Source organism: Ciconia boyciana, chromosome 8 (assembly GCF_034638445.1).
Source record: "Ciconia boyciana chromosome 8, ASM3463844v1, whole genome shotgun sequence".
NCBI lineage: Eukaryota > Metazoa > Chordata > Aves > Ciconiiformes > Ciconiidae > Ciconia > Ciconia boyciana.
Genome location: NC_132941.1, coordinates 62,693,428 through 62,720,026, shown reverse-complemented (window position 1 = coordinate 62,720,026; position 26,599 = coordinate 62,693,428). Strand labels below are relative to the sequence as shown.

At 38.0% G+C, this 26,599-nt stretch overlaps 1 protein-coding gene across 1 annotated transcript in view; it reads left to right on the top strand.

Moving 5' to 3' along the window:
- CPXM2 (carboxypeptidase X, M14 family member 2) overlaps positions 1 to 23,638 on the top strand; it is a 77,954-nt gene extending 54,316 nt beyond the window's left edge. The window contains exons 6-13 of the mRNA XM_072870361.1: positions 3,656 to 3,744; positions 8,911 to 9,034; positions 10,524 to 10,720; positions 11,610 to 11,789; positions 12,815 to 13,112; positions 17,286 to 17,425; positions 17,946 to 18,045; positions 23,385 to 23,638. Coding sequence (XP_072726462.1) covers positions 3,656 to 3,744; positions 8,911 to 9,034; positions 10,524 to 10,720; positions 11,610 to 11,789; positions 12,815 to 13,112; positions 17,286 to 17,425; positions 17,946 to 18,045; positions 23,385 to 23,638 — 1,382 coding nt within the window. The remainder of the gene's footprint in view (positions 1 to 3,655; positions 3,745 to 8,910; positions 9,035 to 10,523; positions 10,721 to 11,609; positions 11,790 to 12,814; positions 13,113 to 17,285; positions 17,426 to 17,945; positions 18,046 to 23,384) is intronic.
- The last annotated feature ends 2,961 nt before the right edge of the window (positions 23,639 to 26,599 follow it).

Here is a 26,599-nt window from a genome sequence, read left to right as displayed (position 1 = left end):
CAAGAAGCAACTACTGCAGGTTAAGAGTTTGGGTTTTCTCTTACCCACTATTATCATTCATTATGCTTAACTGGAACTGCTTGTTTGGTATTTGACTATACATCAACATATATAGAAAAGAAGCCATCTGTAGTTGAAGAATATTATTTCATTGTTGATTTAATGTGTGATGTTAATGCTCATGACTGCCATGAAATAGATCATGTAGAAAAAAACTTACAATCTTCTGATATGTGTGCCAGTGGATTTTTTTCAAGATTACACGTGTGCTGTCTGTGACGTTCAATTTTGTGAATACGAGTCAAATCCACTTATATTACATGGAAATTAAAAAATCAGCCAAAAATTAGCCATTTTAAATGCCATTTAAAAATTTTAAAATTGTAAAATGGCATTTAAAAACCTCAAATATGGCATGTTGAGGTTTTTAAGGCAGTCTAAAGGATTTAGCCTAGAATATTCTTTTTATTAAAAACTTATCCAAATCACTTGGATTGACTTCATTATCTCGTCCATTTGGAGCACCATATGAGCACTGTTTCTGAGCTTGCAAGCTCCATCTGTATGATACCATACAACTCACTGTAGGACTTCTGTGAGAATGAAGCATATGAACAAATCGTGTTGGGAAAGGATACAAGTTTTACTTACTAAATGAGAGCATTTCAATAATATTGTTTTGTGAGTCTTGACTTCATCTTCAACTCATTGCAAAGCTCCCTTCATACTTTTCCAATGCCAGTTAAAAGAACACTGAAAACTAAAGGAGGAAAAAAGACCAACACACGTTGTTGTTAGCATGGCAACTGGAAACCCACTGGACGCATCAGGACTCCGTTGCTTGAGGTGCTGTGTAGAGCTGTAATATAACAGAAAATCCCTTCTATATGTCAAACTGCTGAGCAATCGGTCCTCTCTGGTACTTTTTATGGGCAGTCCCCAGAGCTCTCACGCTGGAAAGTAGTGGGGCATTTTAGAGCTTCCTAGTCACTTGCCCAGTTTTACAAAGAATAGAAGTATGAAGGTAACAAACTATTTTTACCTACAAACTTAATTAACTCTGCTGGTAATGTAAAGATAGACTAGTGGTAGAAAAAACTAATATATTGCTCTGTATAAATGGGAGTGCCACACTTTTGCAGCATCTTTTCTCCTGGGAAGAAAGAGAGACTGTCCGAGGTAGTGCCATGAATAAATGAGTGTATTTCAATTCTAATTCTTCTGTGGTTTGAGCTTCTTAGTCTCTTATTCTCTGCTTTGTTAAAGAAAATAATTTTTGCCAAAGTGGACCTAACCAGCTGTGCACAAGACTTGTATGCCTTTCTACATTTTAGCTTTTAATTTTCTAATCTGTATTCCTGTTGCAGCAGAAATCCAGTGATCCAAGCAGACTCACAGTAGAGCCTGGCAAAATATGAGTGTTAATTCTCTAGGGAGCTGTCAAATTGTGCACTGTTTTTGAGGAAGGACCAGAGATACAATCATTCTCACTCTGCAGTTTTTTTAAGTTTCCACCAACTCTACAGCATTCACAGTCATTCCCATGATATTAATGTTTGATGTATGGAAAAAGTGCCAGACTTTGAAAGGAATGGGATTAAAGTATATACGAAAAAATATCGGTTGCTGTGTATTTTGGCTCAGGGTGATAGAGAAAGCCTTCAACATCCTGACAGTTTTATAATGTTTATTTTTATATTTTTACAACAGCAGGATATTTTTACAATGGTGAAGATATTCTGTGTGGCATTAAACACATTGTCTCTTTCTACAAGAAGTGGGGTTTTTGTGATTCCCATTTCTCAGTCATCAATATATTAATGAATAATTTATACGAATTAACATGGGTTGACCTTTAAGGTTTGGGTTTGATAAGGTTTGGGACCTTTAAGGGTTTGGCATTCCAGAGTCATCTGCAGGGTTAGTGCAGCATCATTGCTGTCAGTGGACTTGCATCAATTTAGCCTGCAGTTACGTTGAAAAGAAGACCTAAAAATGCAGGTGAATTATGTGAAACTTAACCCTCTTGATTCTTCAAAAAATTTTTAATAAGCAAAGAAATCTTGTTTCCTCACCTGATTAGGCTCTAATTCAAATCCATTTCCAGGTGGTCTTGTTATAGAATAAGTTCTCACTGGAAAGGACAGACTGCATCAGACAACCAGATTTTGTTGAAGCAAGATTTTTTTTTACATTTTTCAGTCATATTTGCAGAGCAGCATTCAACTGACCTTCCAGTATTTCTGCTGTAGATTAGGGAATGGAAGTGGAGACAGATGTGTGAATGAAGAGTAAATAAGTGATAGAGAACATGGGTGAAGCTTAGTCGAACTTGCATGTTTCATTTCATAAATAAATTAAATAGTTCAAGTTTTGCTTTCCTCCTACATAAGAAGAAAACCCAAATGCTTTTAGAATTTTATGGGAAGAAGAAACTTGAGTATTTAGAGGTTTTAATGTCAGAAATATGACAAGTTAAGTTATAAGGTATTTTTAAGTGTTTTCCCTAATTTCATTAAGTGTTTTGTTTCAGGATAGTAGCTATGTATTCTTCCCACTATTAATTATGCTTCCCCCCTCCCCAAAGAAAAAAAAAATCACTACTAATAGGTGATACCGTTTAAAAAAATAATTTTTCTTCTCTAGAAACAGTGTCTTTTGGCTGTGTCGCAATAAGACAGGATGATACTTGGCTTTCATATTTGGCTTTTTTTCCAATAATTTTAAACCAAATGAAGATGATTTTGTGTGAAGAGAAACAATTTTTCATAACAGCCTGACAGCCACTGGTTTGACAAATGATTACTCAAAATTCCAGACATCCCAGATATGGCAAATTAAGGAATGCGTCCGATGTTTTCCAAATAGATTTGTTTATCTCTAAAAATAAATCATAATAGATTAGGCTAGGAGTACATATAACAGGAAATATAAAGCTGAACCCTAACAGTCTTGGCCTGTTCTTTTTCCAGGTGAAAGGCCTGGAAAGTCAAGGAAACAAAGGTTTTTGTTGTATCCACCTATTCTCCTTTGATACTTCAAAACACACAAACTATAAATTATATCCATATAAAAATGAATATGCTAATTTTATAGTCACAAAGACCTCTGACTTCCACAAAAAATACTTAGGAAAATAATCAGGAATGTTTAATATGCACAGTAGATCCTTTCTGTATTTTGCAAGCAGTGCATAGACTCTGAAAATACTCATCAAGAAAACTAAAAGGTAATTCCTTGTAATAGTAAATTAATCAAGTAGACACAAAATGTTTACTGGGGCTTTTTCCCCGATGTGATTTTTTTCCAGTCTTTTATCTTGCATCTGACTCATCATTTTCCAATGTCTTTTGCCTTCCTCTGTAGCCTTAGGATGCCCTTCTGCTTTTCTGTTGAAGTTTAGTTGCTCGTGCAGAGTAGCAAGCTGATGCCTGCCGCCTCCTTGCTTCTGTTTCGATCTATATGAACTGATTTGTTCTGTAATTAGAAATATTTGAAATTTGTTGTTTCTTTGAGTTTTGCCTTTGAAAACCTGTTTTAAATACATATAGGACAGTGGAATTCAGATTTTCACACTCCTTGCATGCATTATGGCTAAGCATCTTTACATTTGAAATTCATAAGCACATGAAAATTCTTTTATTTCTTTTCTCAGATCCAAACAATTATTACCACAGAAGAAATGAAATGACAACCACAGATAATCTTGACTTTAAGCATCACAACTACAAGGAAATGAGGCAGGTAGGCAAAGAGGTTGGTGTGTGACCTCCTGGATATGGAGGGTGGATGGGTGCAGGCTTTTAGGCTCTTATGGAATCTGAATTCTACCTGTTAAAAATATTATTAAACAATCTATTTAAAAAATAGCTTTTTTACTGTTTTAATCTGTTAAAAGCAGCAACCTATTAAAATCGCAAAGTCTTAATTTGTACATCATCTAACCTTAAACGGTGACACTGCATGACAGAGGGAGTATTTACATATAACGTGGCATCATTTTTCTTCCATGTATATTTGAGTGGTCAATGTTACAATGGTTTCTCCTTTCAGATTTGACCCTGACTTAGCCATCAGAATTCTCCTATATTTCAGTGGTTTTGGATAATCAGAATTTAAAAAAAATAAAATAAAGAATGTTATAAAAGAATAAAAAATATCCTTTTAGTATAATTTTAAATCTACTAGCCTTGTTGATCTTGTTCCTTTAACTTCAAACAGGCAACCTTGTTGTTATTTTTGTTGTTGTTTTTAATCTTGCTTCATATCACCACAGACACAGGTATGGGTTGTGCTAAAGAAATATTTCTGCCTGCTTTCTCTTCAAATATAAAGATAATATGTTTGGACTTGAAGTTTGTGAATCATTTGCTGTGTGCTGAATTTTCAGTGTATTTATACTGCATGAGTCAACGTTCATTTTTATTGAGCAATTGTGTACTGAGTCACACATTTATTTCGGTAGAGATTTCGTGGCCTATATTTCTTAGCACAAAGATTAGACAAGTAGAAACTCAATTGGCATAATTACTGTCAAGAACAATAAAATAAAGTGTATTTTAGATTCTCATTGCAGAAAGACAGGTTGGTCAGGTTAGAAATATCTTTGGAAAAAAAATGCAGCTTTAAAACAGAATGTGTTTCCACTCTTCACAGAAGCAGAAAACTTGCGACTGTGGCTGAGAGCTGGTCAGTTGTGAACTGTCTTTGACTGCTCTCCCAAGCTCTAGTTTTCTGTGTGTCAAAATACTTAATTTATTTAGAGCTTATTGAATTCTAACTGGGTTCTGCTGCTGGTAGGAAGAAGATTGTAGGTTGGGTTTGCAGTAAGTCCTATATCCCCAAAACTATTCTTAGAACTTAGTAATTTCTTTCCTAAGTGTAAAATGGAACAATAATTGTCCATTTCCAGAGTCAACTTATTCTTTTAAAAAATACTGTGCATTATTTGTCAGTTTTGTTAGCTACTTCACCGCCAACCATCTTAGAAAAGCACTGTTCTTTGAAGTCATTTATCATAAACACTGAAGACGAGAGAGTGTTCCCTGGGCCGTGCTTAGGAAGCATTACATTACATTGCAATATGTCAAGTATTTGTGAGAGGGAGGGATTTCCTCAGTGTCAGATTATTTTAATAGAACTCTCTGTTTAGGAAGATGAAATTTATAGTACCAATTTTTTCTCTTAAAAGAGCATTCAACATTCTTCTTTCAGTCAATAAGAAACACTCGCTGTATCTCGTATGCAGAAGTTAGGCTTGTCGTACAGTCCAAGATATTTACATGATGTCTTCATGCTGTATAGAAAGCTGTTAAAATAATTGATAGATATTCCCAGAAATAGTTTGAGACAGACATTTGAGTACAACTTTGTCTTTGAAAGAGACTGAAATAGCTAACCTGGATCATATCTTTCTTAGGAAATAGGAGTGTTAATTTTGAAATCCATTTAACTGGATGTGACTCATATCTTTGGACAAGCCAGACTCCAAGCACCCCTGAAGTCTTGTGTTGCTCTTCATGGCCAGCTGTGTTTACAAAGTGATGCAATGATAATGCAGGAAATTGAAGAGCACTGTATATGTTACCAGGTGAACAGGTTTATTTGAGGGTGAAGCAACCAAACGCAGAAGACTAGAGCAATACCCAGCAAACATCCTAGGTTGCATCCAATGCCAGGTTGAGTCTCTATCTGATAGTCTCCAAGCTCAAGGAGGAGGTAGTTTCTGGTTTGGCCCACAGCAGAACAAGAAATATGGAGATCTCCACAGAGGATAACGAATAGCCCTAACCTGAAAGGCATTGACCAAGAGCCCTTTTGTCTCCTCTAAGTGTAGATGGCACTTAGACCAACATTTAATACACCTTTTCTGCAAAGTGGAGGAATTGGACCTTCAGAGACCAGTTTTGCGGGGCTTCTTCAAAGACTGCATGCAGTCTTTTTCCAGGGTGCTAATAGGGTAAATAATTGGTAGTGACAAACAAATAGGAACTGTCAAACAAGAACTGTTAGTGAACGTAATTGTGAAAGTGTTTTACAGTCCTGCTGGTTGTTAATAAAGCCCTGACTGACTGTTATCATCAATTGTCTTTGACAGTTTGTACAAAGCGCAAAGAAAACACTGTGACATTTCAGGTGACCTATTGTGCCGTTTGTAGGAAATGGGTATGAGAAAAGCACATATGAAATATGTTCATTTTCAGTATTGTATTTACATATAAACATTTAACTACATTACTATAGCCATACTGTTATAAAAGAGCCACAGTGAAGTCTACTACAGAGGCCCTAATTCAGGAAGGGTTCTTTGTTTGACTTGGAAAGTAATCACATGCTTGCAATTAAAGAGATGATGGGGAGTTTACAATACAAATATTTCCACTGATTGTAACATACTTTGAACTTGGTTCTAGGCATTTTTCTCACTAGTAATGAACTTTCAACATCCTTTTAACTGCTTTCCTAAATCAATGCTCTGGGTATCCTGTGCCCACTGCAGTGCCAGGCACGTTAGGAAAGCTTCTGCTCTGCAGCTTGATTTCAGAGACAGCTCTGAGAAGAGAGGCTCATCTTCCCTATGTCACATCTTGGGGACCTGCATGGATGCAGCGATACATCAGCCAGGAGGGACTTTCCTGCAGTTTGAAGAGGGTGTAAGGAGAGGAATTAGTAAACACAGAGCTGAGACAGTAACATTATTTATACATCACAGAAAGTGGGTTTTAGCCTGCTAAAATAGACGTTCTTTTAATGCAATATCTGTATTCACTGGCAGAGTGGAAAAAAAATATTTATCTCTATTGGAGAAAAACACAGTATCTGATCCAATAACAATCCATTTCATCCTCTTGTCAGTAGAACATAACTCTATAATCCCCACACAGTAGACCTGGGATAAGTTTTGGTCTGTGAGGCTCTAGTAAGAGGCTCATAGCTCCATATCCTTTGATAGTATTTTTGGTTCATTATGAGTGCATTCAGATGTGGTAGCTCTTGACCATGAAGATTTAAGGCAGTCTGTCTCAACAAGCTGGGAATTGACTTGTTCAAAACAAACACTAGAAAACATAAACCAATGTCCTCTCGCTTCACCTATGTGTTTCAGCTGGAACAAGAAATGATGACGTACCCAGTTACGTATGCCCATAACATTAAAAGCAGTTCCATGGAAATAGCTAGGAACCCATAATACCAGCACACTCATGATGATGACAGTGGTGAAAAAAAGTAGATATGAAATGAGACAATACACTGAAAGAACATAACTGACTGTATTTTTTAGACGAGTGCTGAGTTTAGATTTCAAAAGAAGTTGTTTCTCATATGTATAAAACCAACATGTGAGATGAACAAACGTACAAAAATAACATCTTTTCGGTCTCTTTGCAACATGATTATAAATAGAAGTGAAGCCTTTTATAAGAGGAATTTTAATGACTTTCTTCCCAATGTGAATTGTGTTTCCTCTTAGATTTCCTAAATGGTGGCATGGGAATCGGACACATCTAATTATTGCATTTTTTAAATCATCAGCCTTGTGATCATCCAATATTATTTCTAAATTAACACTATATAAGCAAAGAGTTTTGTTATGCTACAATATTTCTTCAATAATGTATGCACCCTTGTTTATGAAAAGACTGTCTAATTAATAGTCTCTAGGGTTCCAATTTACAATAAAGGCCTTATTTCTTCCTTTAATGCCTTCCAATGAAAAAAAAAATGAAGACAGATAAATTCTTGTCATTTAAAGCTATCCGCAGTAACTTCTCATTAATAATGCATAAATTTGCAGTCTTGTTTGTAAATTTTAACATTCAGCTGAAATGTCCCAGTAAAGTGTTTGTATGACGGTTTAGACTCCAGATGTCCTTATCTGGATGACAACTGTGTTACTCCATTGATTTAAACAGAACTATACCTTTAACTGTTACCTTCCCTATGCACTTTAGTAAGTACTAAGGCTATTTGATTATATTTTGACTATGTCATGCAATATCTGCAGAAACAATGAATAGAATAGATTTTGACAATAGGAATGTCTTCAGACATTGGCATTTCCATTATTAATTCTATTTTTTGCTGAAACTCGGTAAGCAAAGTCTGAGGAATCTGTTATTTACTGAAGGAGTATATCCTGCTGTGTTTATGGAGTCATCCAGATTATATTTATCTCACTATTTTGGCCACATCAACACTGCCTTAACTAACATTTTTCCATGCAAGATTTCACATTGTAAATGAAGAAGGGCGGGACTGGTTACCACCTCAGCGGAGACATGTGTAATCAGAATTCACTGGGAAAATTGTATTTAAATGGATGATATAATTCTCTTTTAATTTGTTTTGAATTAAGTTGCCGTCGCATAGGGCAAAGGAGAGAGAAATCTCCTTTACTGGCCAGAGTGTGTCTGTGGCAACCTGTAATGTGTATGTATTGCCATGCCACTAACGCCCTGGGTCATCTCAAGTCACTTAGCTACAGTAAATCACAGAGTGTGTAGAACAAAGCGTTAAGGTGGCTAATTATCCTCCATTGCATAACATTTTGAAAACGTGTTTGGTTGTATAGTAGTAATGGTTTCGTTGGTTTTATTCCGTTGGACTTCCCCGTCAAGTCCTTAATTTTGTGATAATATTGGAAATACACCTCACGTAAGAAAGATCTTGAACCTCACCTATGCTGTGGTGTTTCAGCAGACAGTATTCAGTTTGTTCCAGCTGAACAAACATTATGTTGTGTGATAGCAGAGCTGTAATTCATCAGCTAAGCATAAAGCTTTTACAACTAAGAAATAATCAGAAAAGAAAATGAAGAGATTTTGCCACAACCAATTTGGAAAGAAATAATTAATAGTGGATCTATTTTGATGCTGCATTGTCTAACTATATGTCATTTTTTGTTGGCAGTTGATGAAAACTGTGAATAAAATGTGCCCGAATATCACAAGAATTTACAATATTGGAAAAAGCAACCAAGGACTAAAGCTGTATGCTGTTGAGATTTCTGACAACCCAGGAGAACACGAAGTTGGTTAGGATTTAGTCTAACTAAATCTGTTGAAGGGTGTTGGGATTTGTCTTTTTTTTTCTCCTCATTCTCTGTATCTGCAGTAATTATCACTGACGGAATTATATTCACGGCAGCAAAGGTTTCAAATGTATGTGGGAGGAACTTCAGTGCTATATTTCTAAATTGGGAAGAGGAGGGTGAGCACGAATAGAAAGCATTTTGAATGTGGGATCAAATTCTTTAATGATAATGGGTCTTATTCTTTACAATAACAAAACAAAAGTGAATTTTAGTACTGGGGAATGGATTTTAGTTGTGGGGATTTATGTGGCTTTGGATAGAAATTTACCTTTTTTATATGGGGTGAATGCATTGCAAGCAAGGACAGGTCAAATCTCCCAAATCATCTTTCACTGGTGAGTGTTGGGGTACAATTTCCTACGATGATATAATTCTTCAGAACAGAAACTCATTCAGTCTTTGGTCCTTCTGTGGACAAAAATAAAGATCTCACTATGATAGTGCCTGGGGCAGCTGGTGGAATAAAGGCATCTTGTGCTTTGCCACGTCCATAAATACCCTGATAAGTGTTCATCTCACCCAAGGAAGGATGCTGTGATGTGCTCCTAAGACATCTCTCTACTTTGCCATAAGAGATGGAGCACAATAGGTGTAATCTCTCAGTAGACCTGGGCTGATCTTAGACTGCAGTCTCTGAATCTCAGATGTTAACACCAGAATAATTCATCTAATCTGTTTTTGAGAGTCCTGCAGAAAACATGCAAGGAGTGTTTCATGGACCAGACAAATTGGGAGGGTGGATCCAGCCACAAGCCGTAGCTTTGCCAGTTTGTGTCTGTCCTGTTGATGTTTGCAAGCATTACTCATACAAAGAACAACTAAATCAGGGGGCTTTTTTTAATACCTGGCACTCATCCTAATCATCAATCATGATTGTGAAATAATCATCATTATTTCATGCACTCAACTAAAAAACTTTGTAGTTAAGTGCAAGTATTGTGGTAATGAATATAACCTTGAAAAATATACATGAACCTGTTTTTTGATTAGTGAAGAAAAAGGAGTGTGTGAAGTCAGAGTTCAATTAAGTACAGTTACTGAAGGTCATCTTTTAAGAGCCTTAATATCTGTCCCAAAGAACTACCAGCAATGTATTTTTCATGTTATTTTTAGACTATCAGAGCTTTTTAAAATCCACCTGTAACATGCTGAAATTGTGAGTATAATTAAAAATCTGTGTAGTTGAAAATGGGTTTTGGAGATTTTACACAGTGGCTTTAGATATCAGTGATACGTAAGCCTGTTCTTCTAAAATAGCAACAGAAAGTGATTATTTGTTTCTGTAAAGTTACCTTTTCGTGTATCATTTGTTCAGTTAAAGCATTTCTCCAGCTCTCCTTTAGTGAAATGTTGATTGACATCAATGAAATTTGGTTAGATATTTGATTTGCTGCTCTGACTACACTTCTGCCCCATGTGTTTTCAACAGGTGAACCAGAATTTCGGTACATTGCAGGAGCTCACGGGAACGAAGTGCTTGGACGTGAGCTAATCCTTTTGTTAATGCAGTTCATGTGTCAGGAATACCTGGCTGGGAACCCACGCATTGTACATCTCATTGAGGATACCAGAATCCACCTCCTGCCCTCAGTCAACCCAGATGGATATGACAAGGCATATAAAGCGGTAATACGATTATGAACATATCAAGGAATTATTTTAGTTGTATTAGATTAATGAAACGTGCTTCTGTTGTCATTTTTTTTCAAATATCATATTTTACAAGTAATCAAAAAGAAACAAATTAAAAAATAAACACATCAAAGCAAGCATAAGCCACTGAAACATCTTACTCGGAAAAAAAGCTGAAACAGTATTCTATGTGACATTGGCTAACAGGAAGATGTGTATGGAAAGGAGGGTCACGAAGACTGCCAGAAAAAACCATACTGAGGTGTGTGATCAATGGGAACACCATTATGGAAAACATGAAAGAAAATTCATGCCATCTGTTTCTCATGAGAAACCAAGCTAAGCACATGAAAATTTGCATTCCTCTGCAGCTGAAATGTAATAGTGCATCTTTAAGGAGAGCACAATGTGTTGGGCATCGTAATAATTCATTCTGGAAGAAGACAGACACAGGAGGAAAAATTGCAGGGGCTGCTCAAATGCACTGGAAAATCTTCCAGGACAGTCTGTAGAAGACCAGAATACAAAAGTTGCACTCACAGCCGTGGAAAGGAATATATGCCATCCCTATTGCAACCCAGGGAAAAACCAGTCTTAAATAGAAAACTTTAAACCAAAACAGAACATTTTGGCTAACCCCAAGTAATTTTTCGTGGGTTTTGCTTCACCTCATTCAAGATTTCATAGAAAATGAAAAAAAGCCAATAATTCATTTCAGTTAATTAAATAATTCATGCCTCCATTTCTCTGTATAGAATTATCTCTGACACATCCCCAAACACTTTGCTGAGGGCTCACAGGTTGCTGTATTGCTGTATTCTGAATGAACATTTATCTTTTTTTTCTTCTTTATTTCTTTTTTTTAAAAAAAAAAAAATCTAAGGGTTCAGAATTAGGGGGCTGGTCTTTAGGACGATGGACTCAGGACGGCATTGACATCAACAATAACTTCCCTGATTTAAACTCTTTGCTCTGGGAGTCAGAAGATCAGAAGAAGGGTAAAAGAAAAGTTCCAAACCATCACATCCCAATCCCCGACTGGTACCTGTCCGAAAATGCCACCGTGAGTAAGGCCAGAGGGAGGGGAACACAAAGGCTGGGGCAGGCTGAAAGAGTGAGCTTTACATTTCTCAAGAAATGAGCAACTTGTGGGTGAAGTTATACACCGGATCTAAGCTACTTGTCCAGGCTTCCTTGTTAGTCAGTGGAAATAAAAATGCACCCCAAAAGTACCATTCACCCCCGTAATTTAGAGGCAGCCCTTGGGAAGGGAACTGCTTCCCAGAGGATTCTCTTTTCCCTGGGCTATTGCGAGATCCTGGTGGACTCCATACCCGACTTTTAGGCAGCAACAGGTAGACAAAGAGCAACCCACTGCAGGGCTCAGTCCTGTGCATCTAGAACGGTGAATTCTAGAACTTCTCCCTGGTTTTGTGGCGTAGATGAGCCCTTTGCAAACTCAGTCGCCATACAGATTTCTCCTGGGGTTTTCTTATTTGTTCTTATTTGAAATATATTCTTATCTGAAATAACACAGCAAATGCTGAGGCATATGCAAAACCAATGCAGTGGCTTATGCTCAAGTCATTTATTGGATCGTAGTGCTAAAAATTTAACTTATTTTTGCATGGCCTTTTAAATATAATGGCAAGTATTTATAGTGGCTGAGATTCCCCCACTTTGATGGGAAGGCACTTAACTGTGGCAGTTCTGTGGGCTTTAGAAATATTTCTGTGTTTAAAATCCCTTATTTCGAAAACTCATTTCAGCCAATGGCAGGGGGAGCAGTGTCATGGTCCAACATCTTTGCCCGTTGCTGCTCTGGCCTCACTGTTCAAAGATGTTCCTGCTGCATAAAGTACCAACATTAAGGTTTTGTTAGTTTTTATGGGTTGTCAGTGACCTCCAAAGCGTGGCTGGCAAGCACTGTAATTTAAAGAAACCCTTCTCCTTGGCCACATCTCTTGTGCTGGCTATTCGCTCTGTGCTAAGAGACTCACAGCGGGACTCCTGTGTCTAGTCTACCTTTGAAAGAAGATTATCAAATTTCACAGGTTGAATCAAAGCTGCTGTTTGTTTTTCTCCCAGGTGGCAGTTGAGACACGGGCAATAATAGCATGGATGGAAAAAATTCCTTTTGTGCTGGGTGGCAATTTGCAGGGAGGAGAGCTGGTGGTGGCGTACCCCTACGATATGGTGCGATCGATGTGGAAAACCCAGGATTACACACCTACCCCAGATGACCACGTCTTTCGCTGGCTTGCATATTCCTATGCCTCCACTCACCGCCTGATGACAGATGCGAGAAGGAGAGCCTGTCACACAGAGGATTTCCAAAAGGAGGACGGCACTGTTAACGGAGCCTCCTGGCATACCGTGGCTGGAAGTAAGTGTCTGTAGAAACTGCAATTAGCATTACCTTGATAAATATGAAAATGCCATCGCTGCCTGGTGTACATTGCAGTGGCAATGGTGGTAAAATGTGTGCACTAAGAGGAGAATTTCCCCACCTGAAAGACTGTTCACTGCATTTCATCAGGTATCAGAGGGTTGAAGGAGACAGTGTCACTAATACCTTGTGACCATTTCGTTTACTACTGAGGTTTCCAAAAGTGCACGTGCAATACGTTAGTTTTATGGATTCTATACATTCAAGATGGTTTGTCAGGACAAAACCAACCCAGTCTAAGCCCACTAGCAGGGGGGAACCTGTCAGCCTTTGCCATCTCAGAGGGTGCCAACAGAAAAATGCTGCCACACAGCAGAGGTAACCAGTGTCAGAGCCAAAGCAGCGACTCCCAAACCAGTCTGCAAGCCTGGGGAGAGATTCCAGTGGCCCTCAGATAAGAAAATCAATATTTCAGCCTCCCGCTCACTGAACTCAGGTGCAGATCAGCCCCCACTCATATTCACTTTGAGTCGTAAAAACATTCCACAAAAAGCTGCAGTTTGCCTGCTACCATCCTATTTTGAAAAGACCTGGACGTGCTTACAGTTAAACTTTGCATGGGCTCCGTAGGCATTTCTGCTGCCAGAATAAATTACAGATTGCATCGTTCACCATATGCCCAAGCCTGTCACCCTGTCGAGGAGCGTGAAGGGGAAGCCATGTCCTGTAGTGCGGACAAAGCATCGATTTCTAGGAAAGCCCAATTAGAAGCACATTTTTAACAGCAATAGGCGCGGTTATCTCTATGGGTGTACACTTCGAGCAGACTCGGAACAGGCACTCTGCTGATTCATCACAGTTCTGCTCAAAATATTTTTTTTTTTATAAGTACATCAGTTCGACAACGTATTCTATGAAATTAAGAAATGAGCTGTGCATCTGTCGTCACGTGAATGACAATAGGAACAACTACAGCAGTAATGGCAAACAGATGCAAGTGAGCGTCTGTGCAGACCACATTTTATTGGAGCTGGCTCTTGTTTGTAACTTGCAGGTAGTTTCACTGCATAAACATTTCTAAATTTTGGATGCAACTTTTATGGCTTTTACATTGGCCCATGTAAAGTTAATGCTGGCCAGCCTTTAAAGGCTAGAGCCAAGAATTAACTTTTCTTTTCAAATATTTTTTCAGGAGGTTAAAAAGCGCTGGGTGAATTCGGGAGTGGGGGGAAGACTGAACTGCTTAGATCACAAGGCCAGTGCCTGACAATACATTTCTACGCATTTCTGCAAATTCTATAAAATAACCCTCTGAATGCTAACTTGACCACTTAATTATCTAATTTATGAGTTTAATTTTCCTAAGTGCTATAAGAAACATAATTATGAATCGATCCAGAAAAGATGACATTGGCCATGTCATTAACAGCTGTCACACTGTTACATTAAGTAATGATGTACAATATAGCTGCTGAATAGCATCTTGATTTCTTAGTAACAATTGCATATTGGATTTGGTTCATCTGGTTTGTTTTATTGCCTTATGATGTTTCTCATTATACTTTAAATCCTGCTCTCTTCCATTATAATAAGACTTCCAAGACGCTCTTTGAGAAAAATGCTGGAGTATTGCTTTTACTTTCAATTCTTTACACCTTGGACTCCAGACTAAGCCTCAAAAGATGTGGTTTTCATTTGAGCTCAGCCTCCAACCTGCAGGATGGTTTTAAACCTCTTTACATAGACAAATGGAAGAGAGTGATTTGTATTGCAGATATATATATGCATACATATATACATATTGCAGCTGATAGTTAACCAATGGCGCCTTGTGTTGTAAAGGGTTGTCCAACTATGATTCTAGATTTGGAGACAGATTTTCCCTATGTTTTTTTACTCTGTAATTCCATGACTATATTGATGGATTTGTATAGCTCACTCCACTTTTTCTGTTTATTTACTTTTTAGATCAACATGTAACACTTTCTTCTCCTAAACCCCTGCTTGATCAATATCTGACCTGGAGGTGACACCCCAATATATTGCTTGCAGAAAGCTGTCCCACCTGTCCTTCAGTGTGGGTGGCACCTCCCGGCCGTAGCACAACTTGAAGCTGCCCATGCTCTCTCTCCTCATCCACCTGCTGCCTGGCCTTGCAGTGATCGTGCATATAAACTTTTCACTGCTCATGCCATGGGAAAATTTATAAGGGATATTTCTAATTCCTTTTCAGCACCAGAGAGTCCCTAGAGAAGTATGTGCGCCACAGATATCTCGCACAGATATCAGACACCTCCGTATGCCTTTGAAACCCAGCCATACTATTTCCTGCATATACTTTGGACTGCAATGAATGCAAGTTCTTCAGCAATTTTACATATAACGTTTCTGCACTGGGTGTAGAACAGATGAATTTTATTTTATTTCCGGTGTTTTCAAGGCTGGATTTGCATGTTTCAGACACTACTCAGAGAGTTGCTCTTGGCAACGTTAAGCCATTTTCTTAAATACATGTATTAAAACTGAGCAATTACTGTGTATTGCAAAACATTTCACAATAGATTAATCAGGATGCGATACAGTAAGTGAGGGGAAAATAACTGCGGCTGTTTCTCAAATGGAGGGGAAGCACGTTTATGCAGAGTAGCATATGCCACTGTCTGATATTTAGGCTTTCCCCATCAACAAAAGTGAAAAGCTTAACATCTGTATTATATAATCCTCCTGCTCTGCATCCAGAAGGCACTGAGGGCTCATTAAATACTTGACTACTGCTCTATCATAATTGGACAGGACTAGGGTTTTTTTTTTAACTCTTTTCAATCAGAAGCACTTGGTGAATGCATTTCCTGCTAATCTTTGCCATTTAAAATATAACAATTAATGAAAATTAATAAAATTTTTTTAAATAATTTTTTATTAGAAATGCGGGTGGAATGAGACATGAAGCTCACATCATTTCTTCCTCTAGTGTTCATGTACTGTATCATGTTATCTGTGTGATTGTGGAGAACTAATAAATGGAGTTTCCCAAAGGAAAAATAATTGTGAGAAACGGGAGAGAAACCTGGAGAATGGAAATGTTTGAGATCTGTATCTAAATACAATCTTCCTTAGTGCTCAGGACCTTTGCAAAGGTCACAGTGCTCTCTGTAACGCAGACTTAAATTGCAGCTCCTCAGAGGTCAGATGTGCTGAGGTTCCTGGGTTTTGATTAGGACATATTTCTAATGGAAATCGCTATTGCAGAGCAGCAGTGCAGATTCCAGTCCTCTGCAAAGCCATAATAGGGGAAAACTAGAATAGATACTTTCATTCCTTACAAGATAACAAACACCATGTATAACTTAAAAGAATTATTACTACCTTGATTTTTCTGGCTTTTCTATCATTTAGATTACTTACATGGGAAAACATGTAGACTGAGAAACCATTTTGTCAGCTGTTCTGATAAATCATTTTTCCATAACCATCACTGTGTGCACGTTACTCTGCATCCGGACATTTAGGGTTGTATAAGTTTGGTTAATGGCCCCACATCCATGCAAGGTAACGTAGACCATCCCATTTCTACCCAGAGCAATCATAAGTGAGAGCTGCTCCATGGGAACGTATCCAGGTTTAGTGAAGCTTAATGCTTTCTTAAAAGCAAAGCATAAGGCTTTTGCTGTAAAAAAAGACCTTTCCTAACATCTTCCTGGTATGCTCCTATCTTCTCCATCAATATCATAGAAACTTTATCTGGAATGAGTTTAATTTGTTTGTTTGTTTGTTTTCTGCTAAATCTCTATTTCCTTTAAGTTTTGTGGTGGCAGAAGGACACTGCTCTTTGCAGCAAAGGAATTGGGGATGTGGTGCTGGGCTGACACAGTGACCCATGCTGTCATGCTGCAATCTTGTGTCCTCTGTTTTGAAGGTGGTGATGGGACGCTGTCTTTAAAAAGCCTTGTTTTGTTACATGGACAGCTCTGATGTTACTCTCGTGCTTTGTTACAGGAGACGTGGCATTTCTAAAACACTTTTGCCCTGCCAGGTCTGCAGACTAAGTCAGCTAGAAAAATACGCAATTTGTGTTTGAATAAGTTATATTACTTTGCATAAAATAATCAGATCTGATCAATAGATTAAAAGAGGATATAAAATTGCTTCTTTTTAACCTCCTATTGACAGGCATAAATGACTTCAGTTATCTGCACACAAACTGCTTTGAGCTCTCCATCTACGTTGGCTGTGACAAGTATCCCCACGAGAGCGAGCTGCCTGAAGAATGGGAAAACAACCGCGAATCGCTGATTGTTTTTATGGAACAGGTATTCGACAGAAGAACAACTTTTGAATAACTCGATGACTCTTTTCAGATTGAAAGGGAGTTTAAGGTTTCTGATATTTTTCTTGCATGACTAATTACATGATTATTGGTTTTTTGGATAGAAACCTTACCTATAAGCAATACTGGCATATCACTTCAGCCAGGCTGTTTTAACTTAGGAGGGCAAAATAGTGAAGCTTGTTAAAATTTGACGTGAGCGCAAAGCTTGCTGGAAATGACTGCCAGAAAAAAACCTTACATCTGCTGCTTTATCTGCTTGTTTTATCTGTCTCTTTACTTTGATGCCTCAGGAATCCTAACTGAGTTTGTAAGTTGGTTCAGAAGTAGCTAGTGCCTGGAAGGCTGATATTGGGTTAATAATGATATTTCAAAATTGCGTGAACCATGAAGTAGGAATAGAATACACTTAATTCACGTATGGATTTAATGATTTACTGTATCTTCCTAATGATAGTACTGTTCATTGCTGTGCAATATATGTTTGTTTATTCTCTCAATAGGTCCATCGAGGCATCAAAGGCATAGTAAAAGATACGCATGGAAAGGGAATCCCAAATGCTATTATTTCAGTAGAAGGTGTTAACCATGACATTCGCACAGGTAAAAAACCAAAATCACGAGTGCAAATGAACAGATTTATGGTTTAAAAACAAAATACAGCACCTCATTGCAACTTTGACCTCTTTTCTGAGAAAAGCCAGCAGATCGTAAACAGTCCAAGGAGAGTGTTGCAGAAGGAGTGGCACGTAAGGATGGAGTCACTTCTTTCCATGGTGCAGCTACATAGACGAGAACAGAGCTGTGGCTTTCCTCTCTGCCCTTCTTCCTCTTTCCACCTCTTTTAAAGTATTGAGCAAATAGCCTTTTATCTGCCCAAAACCAATAGCCTGAATAAGGCTGTGTCTAAAGAACTCTTATTCCTCCTTTTCTCATGTAAAGGTAGTGCAAATCTAACCCAGAATAATTATAGCACTGAACAACAAGGGTGTAGGTAACGCCTTGGTGGGCGAAGAGTGTTTCTCTGCCTGTTAACAGTTATAGGACTATGAATGTGTTGGAGATGAGATTTAGAGCCATGTCCAGAGGAGGAACAGCTGTTGCAGGGAAGGGGGACTTTCACAACCTGAAGAGTGTCCTGCAAAATCAAGCTTTATAAAATATCATTTAATGGGGCTCAGTAGAGACACTGCTTTGCTTGGGTGAATTTCAGCCCAAAGAACTACTTTTCAATGTGTATAGTTTAAAAAAACCCACACAAATGGCTATTTGCCTTGTTAGCACAGTCTTGATCTATACCCAGACACAGGTATGTATACTCAGAGTAAACTCTAAGCCTATTTAATGGCCTGGAAAATAGTTATGGCACTAACTAAAGAACTGCTTTAAATAGACACTAGCCAATTACAAGATTAGTAGTAATACCTGAAAATTGTTGTTGGGAGGTAGCAGGCGGGATAGTGTCCAATGGCCATTGGGTTTGTGTAGGTACTGTACCGTGATTTAAGACACACAGTCATCTTAAATGGAGAAACAACAGAGGGGATACAGCAAGGAGAGGAGCATGTGGAAAGAAATAGCAAAACAAGATGTCAGCAGGAGTCTTTAGTGATTGCGCTCAAAGTGCTGGTTGCACAAAGGTTTCTGTTGGACATTTATAGAAAAGTAGCATCATGGTGAATAATCAGACAAGTCATATTGTTGTGTACTCTAGATTTGGATCAATATTAGAAACAGGAACACTAATTTTATGTATTTTTTACATCCTGACTGGCATTCTGGGTCTTCCATTTGCTGCCACTTCCACGTGCTTTGCCACTGAGGTACAGTATGGCACGCTTTGACACATAAACTGATTTCAGGCTATGGAACATCATAGAGCTTTAGATAAGAGACTTCCAAATCTTTAATGTTTGCTACAGTAAATTATCTGAGCCAATAATAAATCTTGGAATATCTAACTTAGTTTATGATTAATTTTATTTCAGTGCTACTGTGTCTCTGTTGTAAAAGAAAACATTGAATGACAGATATTTAATTAGGTAATAACGATTCTGCCTTAAATATTTCAAAATGGGACCACTGGGAAATGATAGCAGGAATTAATCAGTTGTTTTTCCTTGCTTTGGAAGTCTTGGCAGTCTTGAAAGACTGCCATAAACTGTAGGTTGTATTACTCTGTTAACAGAATTAATATATTGCTCTGGTTGAGGCCGAGTAAATGCAATAGGTGATTAGTCTCCAGCTCTGAGTACACTGGATTGCCACATGAAAGAAAAAACAACAGTTTAAAGACAGCAAACATGCATATGGAAAGGAGTCCCAGTAGCATGTGTAATAAATGTGCAAGATCGCAGAATCGACCTTGTAACACTTGGGGAATCTTGCAGCTATTTACATCTAGACTTAGAGCTGATCTTCTATGTCCCAAGGCCATCTGCACTTGTTAGTAAAAATAAAAGTAGTTATTTCATTCTTTTTAATTCTTCTTTTTAATGAGACGTTTAAGCTGACATTCTGTTTGGATGGGAACATCCCACTTTGTAGATGGGAACATAGAAGTTCTATCTTGTTTTATATTATACACATAGCAATGTATGTCTCATTAGTCTTTGAAACTAGAGAATTTATGTTGGAGCCAAAAAGCTAAAATGACATGTATAACTCCAGAGAAAGAAGGCAAATTGTCAGCAGTCTTCTTTCATTTATACCTTTTAAAATGAAAAATGTATCCATTTAAACCTCTGAGTTGCCTTGATATAAAAATAGGTCAAGCAGGAGAATAATTATGGCCACTACCTCTATTAATGTAAGTTTTGTTTAAAGTGAGCTAAGCTGTAAGGTATCTACCATTTCTTTGATACATTAATGTGGTCGACTACCCTGCAGAGCCAGACAAAAGTTGTCTGTAAAGGCCCTCTAATAACATTTACTTGTTTGAGAAAATTTCTCTGCTGCTTCTTGTGGACAAAAAAAAGCGCATGGAAAGCACTATTTTTTTACTTTCTCTTGGACGTACAATATAGCTAACGGAAAGACAGCGTTGCTGACCCTAAGGTAACAATATTAATAGGCTAATTGAAGTCATTGATTCTGAGAGCAAGAGCTTTGTGGAAAATTATTCCATTTTCTCTTGATGCAGATGTAACTATTGATTAAGCCTGAGTGATTACATGTTGTTACGGTTAGACATGGACTGTGCTCTATGAGATAACCTTTGGAAAAGAGTTGATCAATTGGATGACCAAATGCACCTGGACACCTTTTTTCCCCATGGTTCAAAGGCAATTTTGTGGGTTGCTTCCTGTAATTGCACTTTTTGGAAATCTCAGAGCAAATCTTCATGAAGAAATGTACAGTTTCCTTCCAGTGAAACACTTCTGTAGCACAACCTGTAGCAGAGTCCAAAGAAAGATGTGCATTTCTGTGTGATTTTTGCAATAAAGCATACTTAATTAAATTTCACACAATGTTCAGAGAAATTTTTATTAATATTTTGGTAAGTTTCATATGATTTCAGTATACTTTATGTAACAAACCCCAAAGATTTTGAAGTAGCATTTAGTAATATTCAATAACATTAGTCTAAGCTAAGCATAATTCTGGTATTATAACCCCAGCCTCATTCATGGCTGCCTGTTCAGTAGAGAAAAGTTAAGTTTTAGTTGTTACATACATTGGGTGTGCAGCACTATGGCTAGCTTTCCTGGAGAGTCTTTTGTAGGTAACTGAGCATTAGGATAGATTTTCATAATGTATTTAAACTAGTAAAATTTAGTAAATATGGTACATTTAAGTATAAATATGATACTTAATTGTAACAAAGGTCTGTCCTATCAGGCTCAAAGAGTGTTTCTCTTAATTGAAGTGATTATGGAGTCATCTGACACATTTAATTTATAAAAATACTATCTTTGTATTTTTATGCATTGTTATTTTATCTAAGCAGACATGGTAATTCTTTTCCAGACCCAATAGGAGGAGATAGTCTGCCTCCAGCCTGCTTCCACTGGAGCCTATTCTTTTAGCAAACCTATTATTTACTAAATTTATCTGTATTTTTAATTGTGTTTCTCTTGCCATCTGCTCTGAAATTTTTTACCTACTGCATTTAATCTGATTTAAAAAAAAAAACCTTTTAGTCTGGTATTAAATTCTGGGCAATGACAGCTGACAGAAATACTAATGCCTACTTAGTTGTAAATGGAAAGGAGGTAAAGTGCATCCTGCTAACAGTTTAATATCCAGCTTTGTAATAATTTCCCAGTGGTGTGTGAATGTGTAGATTTTTTTCTGGCCTTGCGTGTGGGGTTGTGATGAACTGCCTGTTAAATGTGTCAGAAAAATGTGGGTCAGTTTTGAAGGGGCTAAAGCCAACCTCTGAGCAGGGATGCGTTCACAGCCACGCACGCGGTGATCCATAGCCTTTTGCCAGCCCTGTAGTATCACTAGAGCATTTACAGCTAAAAATGAGCCCTTAGGGATAAATTCAAGAAACCTGGGCAGCTTTATGTTTTTTGTTTTGGTTAAGGTGCCAATGGACACAATAGTAAGGGAGAACTGAATAAAGAGCTTCTCAGGGAGCCTTTCCTAAAAATGCCTGAGTCCTGAGAAACAGAAAATCTGGACCTTGATCATCACACCAAGGGGGGTCAAACTGGCTGAAAGAAAAACCTGAGCAAGCTGGTATGCAAGAACTAACCGGATTGGGTGTGCTTCCTTGCACACAATTTCACCCTCGCATTCAGAGACTTCAATATCAGGGTATAGTTGATATCGCTGTTTTGCTAACACTTGCTGGTTGCAAACTCATTCACTATTTTACCAAGCCCTAAATTAAAATAATATTTCTCTAAACAGAGGCTAGCTAGTCTGATCTTTTCCCAAATGTAATATTTTTGTTCAAATCATCTTTAGTTTTTGCAATACACCGCCTTGCAAGCAACTCAAGGCTAGTGATAGTAAGGTTGTCGGTTCTTATCAGTGTTAAAAAGAAACAACCCCTCTTCATACAAGAGATGTTGCATTTCTAGTTATATAAAGAATTGCGTATTTGAATATGCACTTTCATTCCACAGTGGGTTTTCCCAGGATAGAGTGCAAAACTAATTTTAGATATTAGTGTTTTACCTTTTTCAGTCCACAGCTAAGCATACTTGCTAATTAAAATAATATTTTAAAAGAAGTCTAAAACCATTCTTATGTATGTATGGGTAACCTGAGATCATATATGGCAAAAAAGAAGAAAACAGAAAGTCCCGATTCAATGAGGTGTTAAAATACATCTTGCTTTACGCATGAGTAATTTAGTTGATTACAGGAGCTCTCTTCATGCATTTGCAGGTAAGCAAGTGGTTAAGTACCCTGATGAATTATAGATTGTAGGAAAATTAGTGTAACAAAACTCAATGTAAGATTATATGGAAGGGGATATTTACTTAGATCTCTAAGGCAGTTGACGTTATGCCTTCACACACTTTGCATATTTAATAACACCAAAACGTGTGTGTCCAGGCAGTCTGGCCAGGATCGTGAGTGTGATGTGGGTACCCTACTGGAGCTTCTCTTGATTGATTAGTTAGAATTAATTTGGGGAAGATCTTTTATATCCCTCAGGAATCGCCTGCCGTTACAAGGTGACCCTTTGCCTCTGGGTCTTTTTGACTTCAACTTACAGAAATCTTAGGCTAGATTGAAGCCCATTGTCCTTTTTTCAACATTTGGAAAATATGTTTGAGGCATGTTTCCTGTAGGGCTGGCAGGGCAAGGAGGGGTACATGCGATGGGTGGCAGCTTCATTGCCACCCTCCTGGTGTGAAGAGGCAGGGTTGCTGCCTGTGCTGTCATCTTATCTGTGTGCAGGTATTTCTGTATTCTCATAAACAACAACTTCCTCAAGGAGAAAGGGCCACTGTCCTGAAAACCATCTCTTTTCCTACCAGGAGCCGATGGGGATTACTGGCGTCTTCTCAACCCGGGGGAATACGTGGTGGGTGTGAAGGCGGAGGGCTACACCGCCGCTACCAAGACCTGTGAAGTCGGCTATGACATGGGAGCTACCCAGTGTGACTTCACCATCTCCAGAACCAACCTGGCGAGGATCAAGGAGATCATGAAGAAGTTTGGGAAGCAGCCAATCAGCATGTCCATCCGGCGGCTCAGGCAGAGGTCTCGGCAGTGGCGGCAGCAGCGATAGACCTCAGCCTGGCGGCCCACAGCGTCCACGAGCTCTGCTTCTATCAGCCTGGCTGTAGTCGTAGTGAGAGTTACATAGCCCATCTCTTCATACATATTTCTCTGCACGAGGCCTTTCTGTTAGTGGAGCTGGATGAATAGTGGGGTTTTTCAGTTTGGCGAAAAATCAGAAACAAAATTCAAGTGGAACCAAAATAAGCCCCGGGGTGGAGGGAGGGGCAGGAAGAATGTAGAAAGAAGTTTTGAGTTAACCTGGAATTAATTTTTTTGCTTCTTGGGTTATTTAATCTTTTGTAAATCTGTTTTCTTTAAAAATAGAAAAAAAAGAAAAAAAAAGAGATGCTTATAAAGGAGAAGTGGTTTTTTGAATGAAAAACTGAAAAATGTTGTTTCTAAAGTATAAAATTGGTATATTTTTGCAATTCAAAAACGTTTTGACACTCTTTACATTTTATCCTCATATAGGAGGAAAGCTGAGAGGGCACAACTTCTGTTGAATATCATCAGAAGTTGTGTCAAAATTTCAGTCCCCCTTTCCCTGAAAGTCCACCTTTTGACAAGCACCATAATATTTGGGGAAAAAACCTGAAGTGAATAACCCACCTTAGCTTTCCTGCTTGGGTTGTCTCTATTTAAGGATGTCTTGTGATTCCAGGGTTTAATGCCAGGAGTGGATTTCTCCTCTGGCTTTTTAAGGCTGCGGTTTTGCTCCGTGAACTAAACCTAACGAAAAGGGCATGGGATAAGGACCACTGCAGCACTGTGGCATGGCAGCCTCTCTCTAACCTGGGAGAAGGACTTGAAACAAAGCTTTTCTTGTGGATACAGCCAGTCATATCTTGCATATGAGAGGAGAGGTTTGGTCACTGACATGTGCATAGTTCACAAATCCACTGACATCATATTTTTTCTTGATTCTGGCCTGCCTATAAGTGCCTTTTGTGCTCATGCACACCTTGTGCCACTGTCTTCCATGACATGCAAGGGATTTTGTATTCCTCTGCATGGTCTGCTCACCTTGCCACTGCAGCTGCTGCTGCTTTTCTGGTCTTACGACGACTATGAGAGCAGGATTTGTGCTTTAGCATTGGCTTTTAAGTAACAAAATTGTACAGCAGGATAGGATTGAGGTTCAGGAAAGATGCAGATCAGATCTAGGAAAGAATGAACTAAATAAACACTGGTCAAACTATCAGCTGGTGAAAATCATCTTTGCTCCATTAGCTTCAATGTTATGTCCTTAATTATACCAAATGAAGGGTCATCTGTATGATTTTAGCCAGTCAAAATTCTGTGGCAAAATAAACATCTCTTAATATGCTTGGTAGAAAGACTGCGGTGTACACTTCCAAATACATTTCTGTTTAAAATATTTTAATTGCTATTGCAGTTTTTGCTTATTTGGTATGATTCTTGGAAAAGACATTCACCAAAGTATCATTCAAAACAGAAAAAGTAAAGTGCAAGTAGAAAACTTACTGTAAAAATACCACGTGCCATCTGTATTAAATCTTTTTTTCTTGTCAACGAATCTTGTAAACAAGCATCTTGTTTACAAGATTCTTGTAAATCTTGTAAAAGGCAAAAGATTGCAGAATGAATACTATAATCATGAACCCTTGCATAATAAATAGTCATATTGTTAAATTTCTTAGGTAATGCTTGTTCTGCAGATACCATTAAATAAAAGCAATGTATTTGGCAGCAAGGGCTCAAAGAAAATAGAGGAGTGCATACATAATTTTCTATAACTGAAATTATGGAACTCCAGGTCCCAGTCAGCATCATTTAAATTAAGTAATAGAGGTAAACAAATGATCCAATCATTACATTAGCATTTGGAATTATATTTTACTTATTTCACTCTGTTTACCACCCTTAGAACATTCTATATGCCATATATATTTTTGTATAGCAAATATAACAGCAACTTGTCAAGAAGGGCTTTTTTGGCAGCTGAGAGGGGATTGGTGATGTCTTTGTGAAGGTAATGATGTGAAATAATTTTGGAATATGGAATGACAGCAGACAATTTGTTGGCAGTTTAATTTGGCTCATTCATTGGCATATGTAGATTTTGTCACCACCCCAATAGATCAGGGCCATACGCGATTGTTCGTGTTATGAACTGATGGAGTTTCTTAGGTGGCTTCTCTCTGGAGTTCCATGAAGGCTACCCAGTGATCTTGCTGGGGATGGTTGACACGCACAGGAAAACGAGGAACTAACCAGCCAAATTTAAATCACTCTGACAATCAGACTGAAGGTGGAAACCACTGTCTTAGTCCTGGCATGTCAGTTCTTTCTACCTTGAAATAATGTTTCAGGCTGGTTTGAGATTTACTTTAAAAACCTACAGGTCCCTATGCTTTGTTCTCAGGTATGAGGTTATCTCAATGAGAAGTTATTTTTTATTTGATAGCAAGAAGTGTATTTGACGGGAAATTCTTTGACATCTATTAGCTAAAATTAGATGGACTCTAATTGCTGAAGACCTCATTAACGTCAGATGCTGAAGACGGTGGCCTTGGTGCTCTTTACTGGCCGTGACTAGTGCTTACACATACTTGGACACAGAGCTATGACTAATGCAGGTGACCTTACTCCATTTTAGTCCAGGCATTACTAAATAAATGGCCTAATAGCTGTCAAGTGTACTTGTCTGTGGAACTATTTTTTGATTGTCCAGCACCTTTACATTGGAAAGCACTCACGTTCAAAGGAATTTTACTAGGAACTTCAGATGTGTGAATATCTCGTGCTGAGATAAGATGATTATGCCTGCCCTGAATATAATAATAATGAACTGATGTGTGCCTTATTTACTGCTATAGTTATGCACTGGGGAGTTAAAATGTTCATCTTCTTTGAAATATATAGCACCGCTATTTAACCTTTAGATAGATCCAAACAGCAAACCAATAGATCTGGATACCAGTGTTTTCTATTTAACTACCTTTTC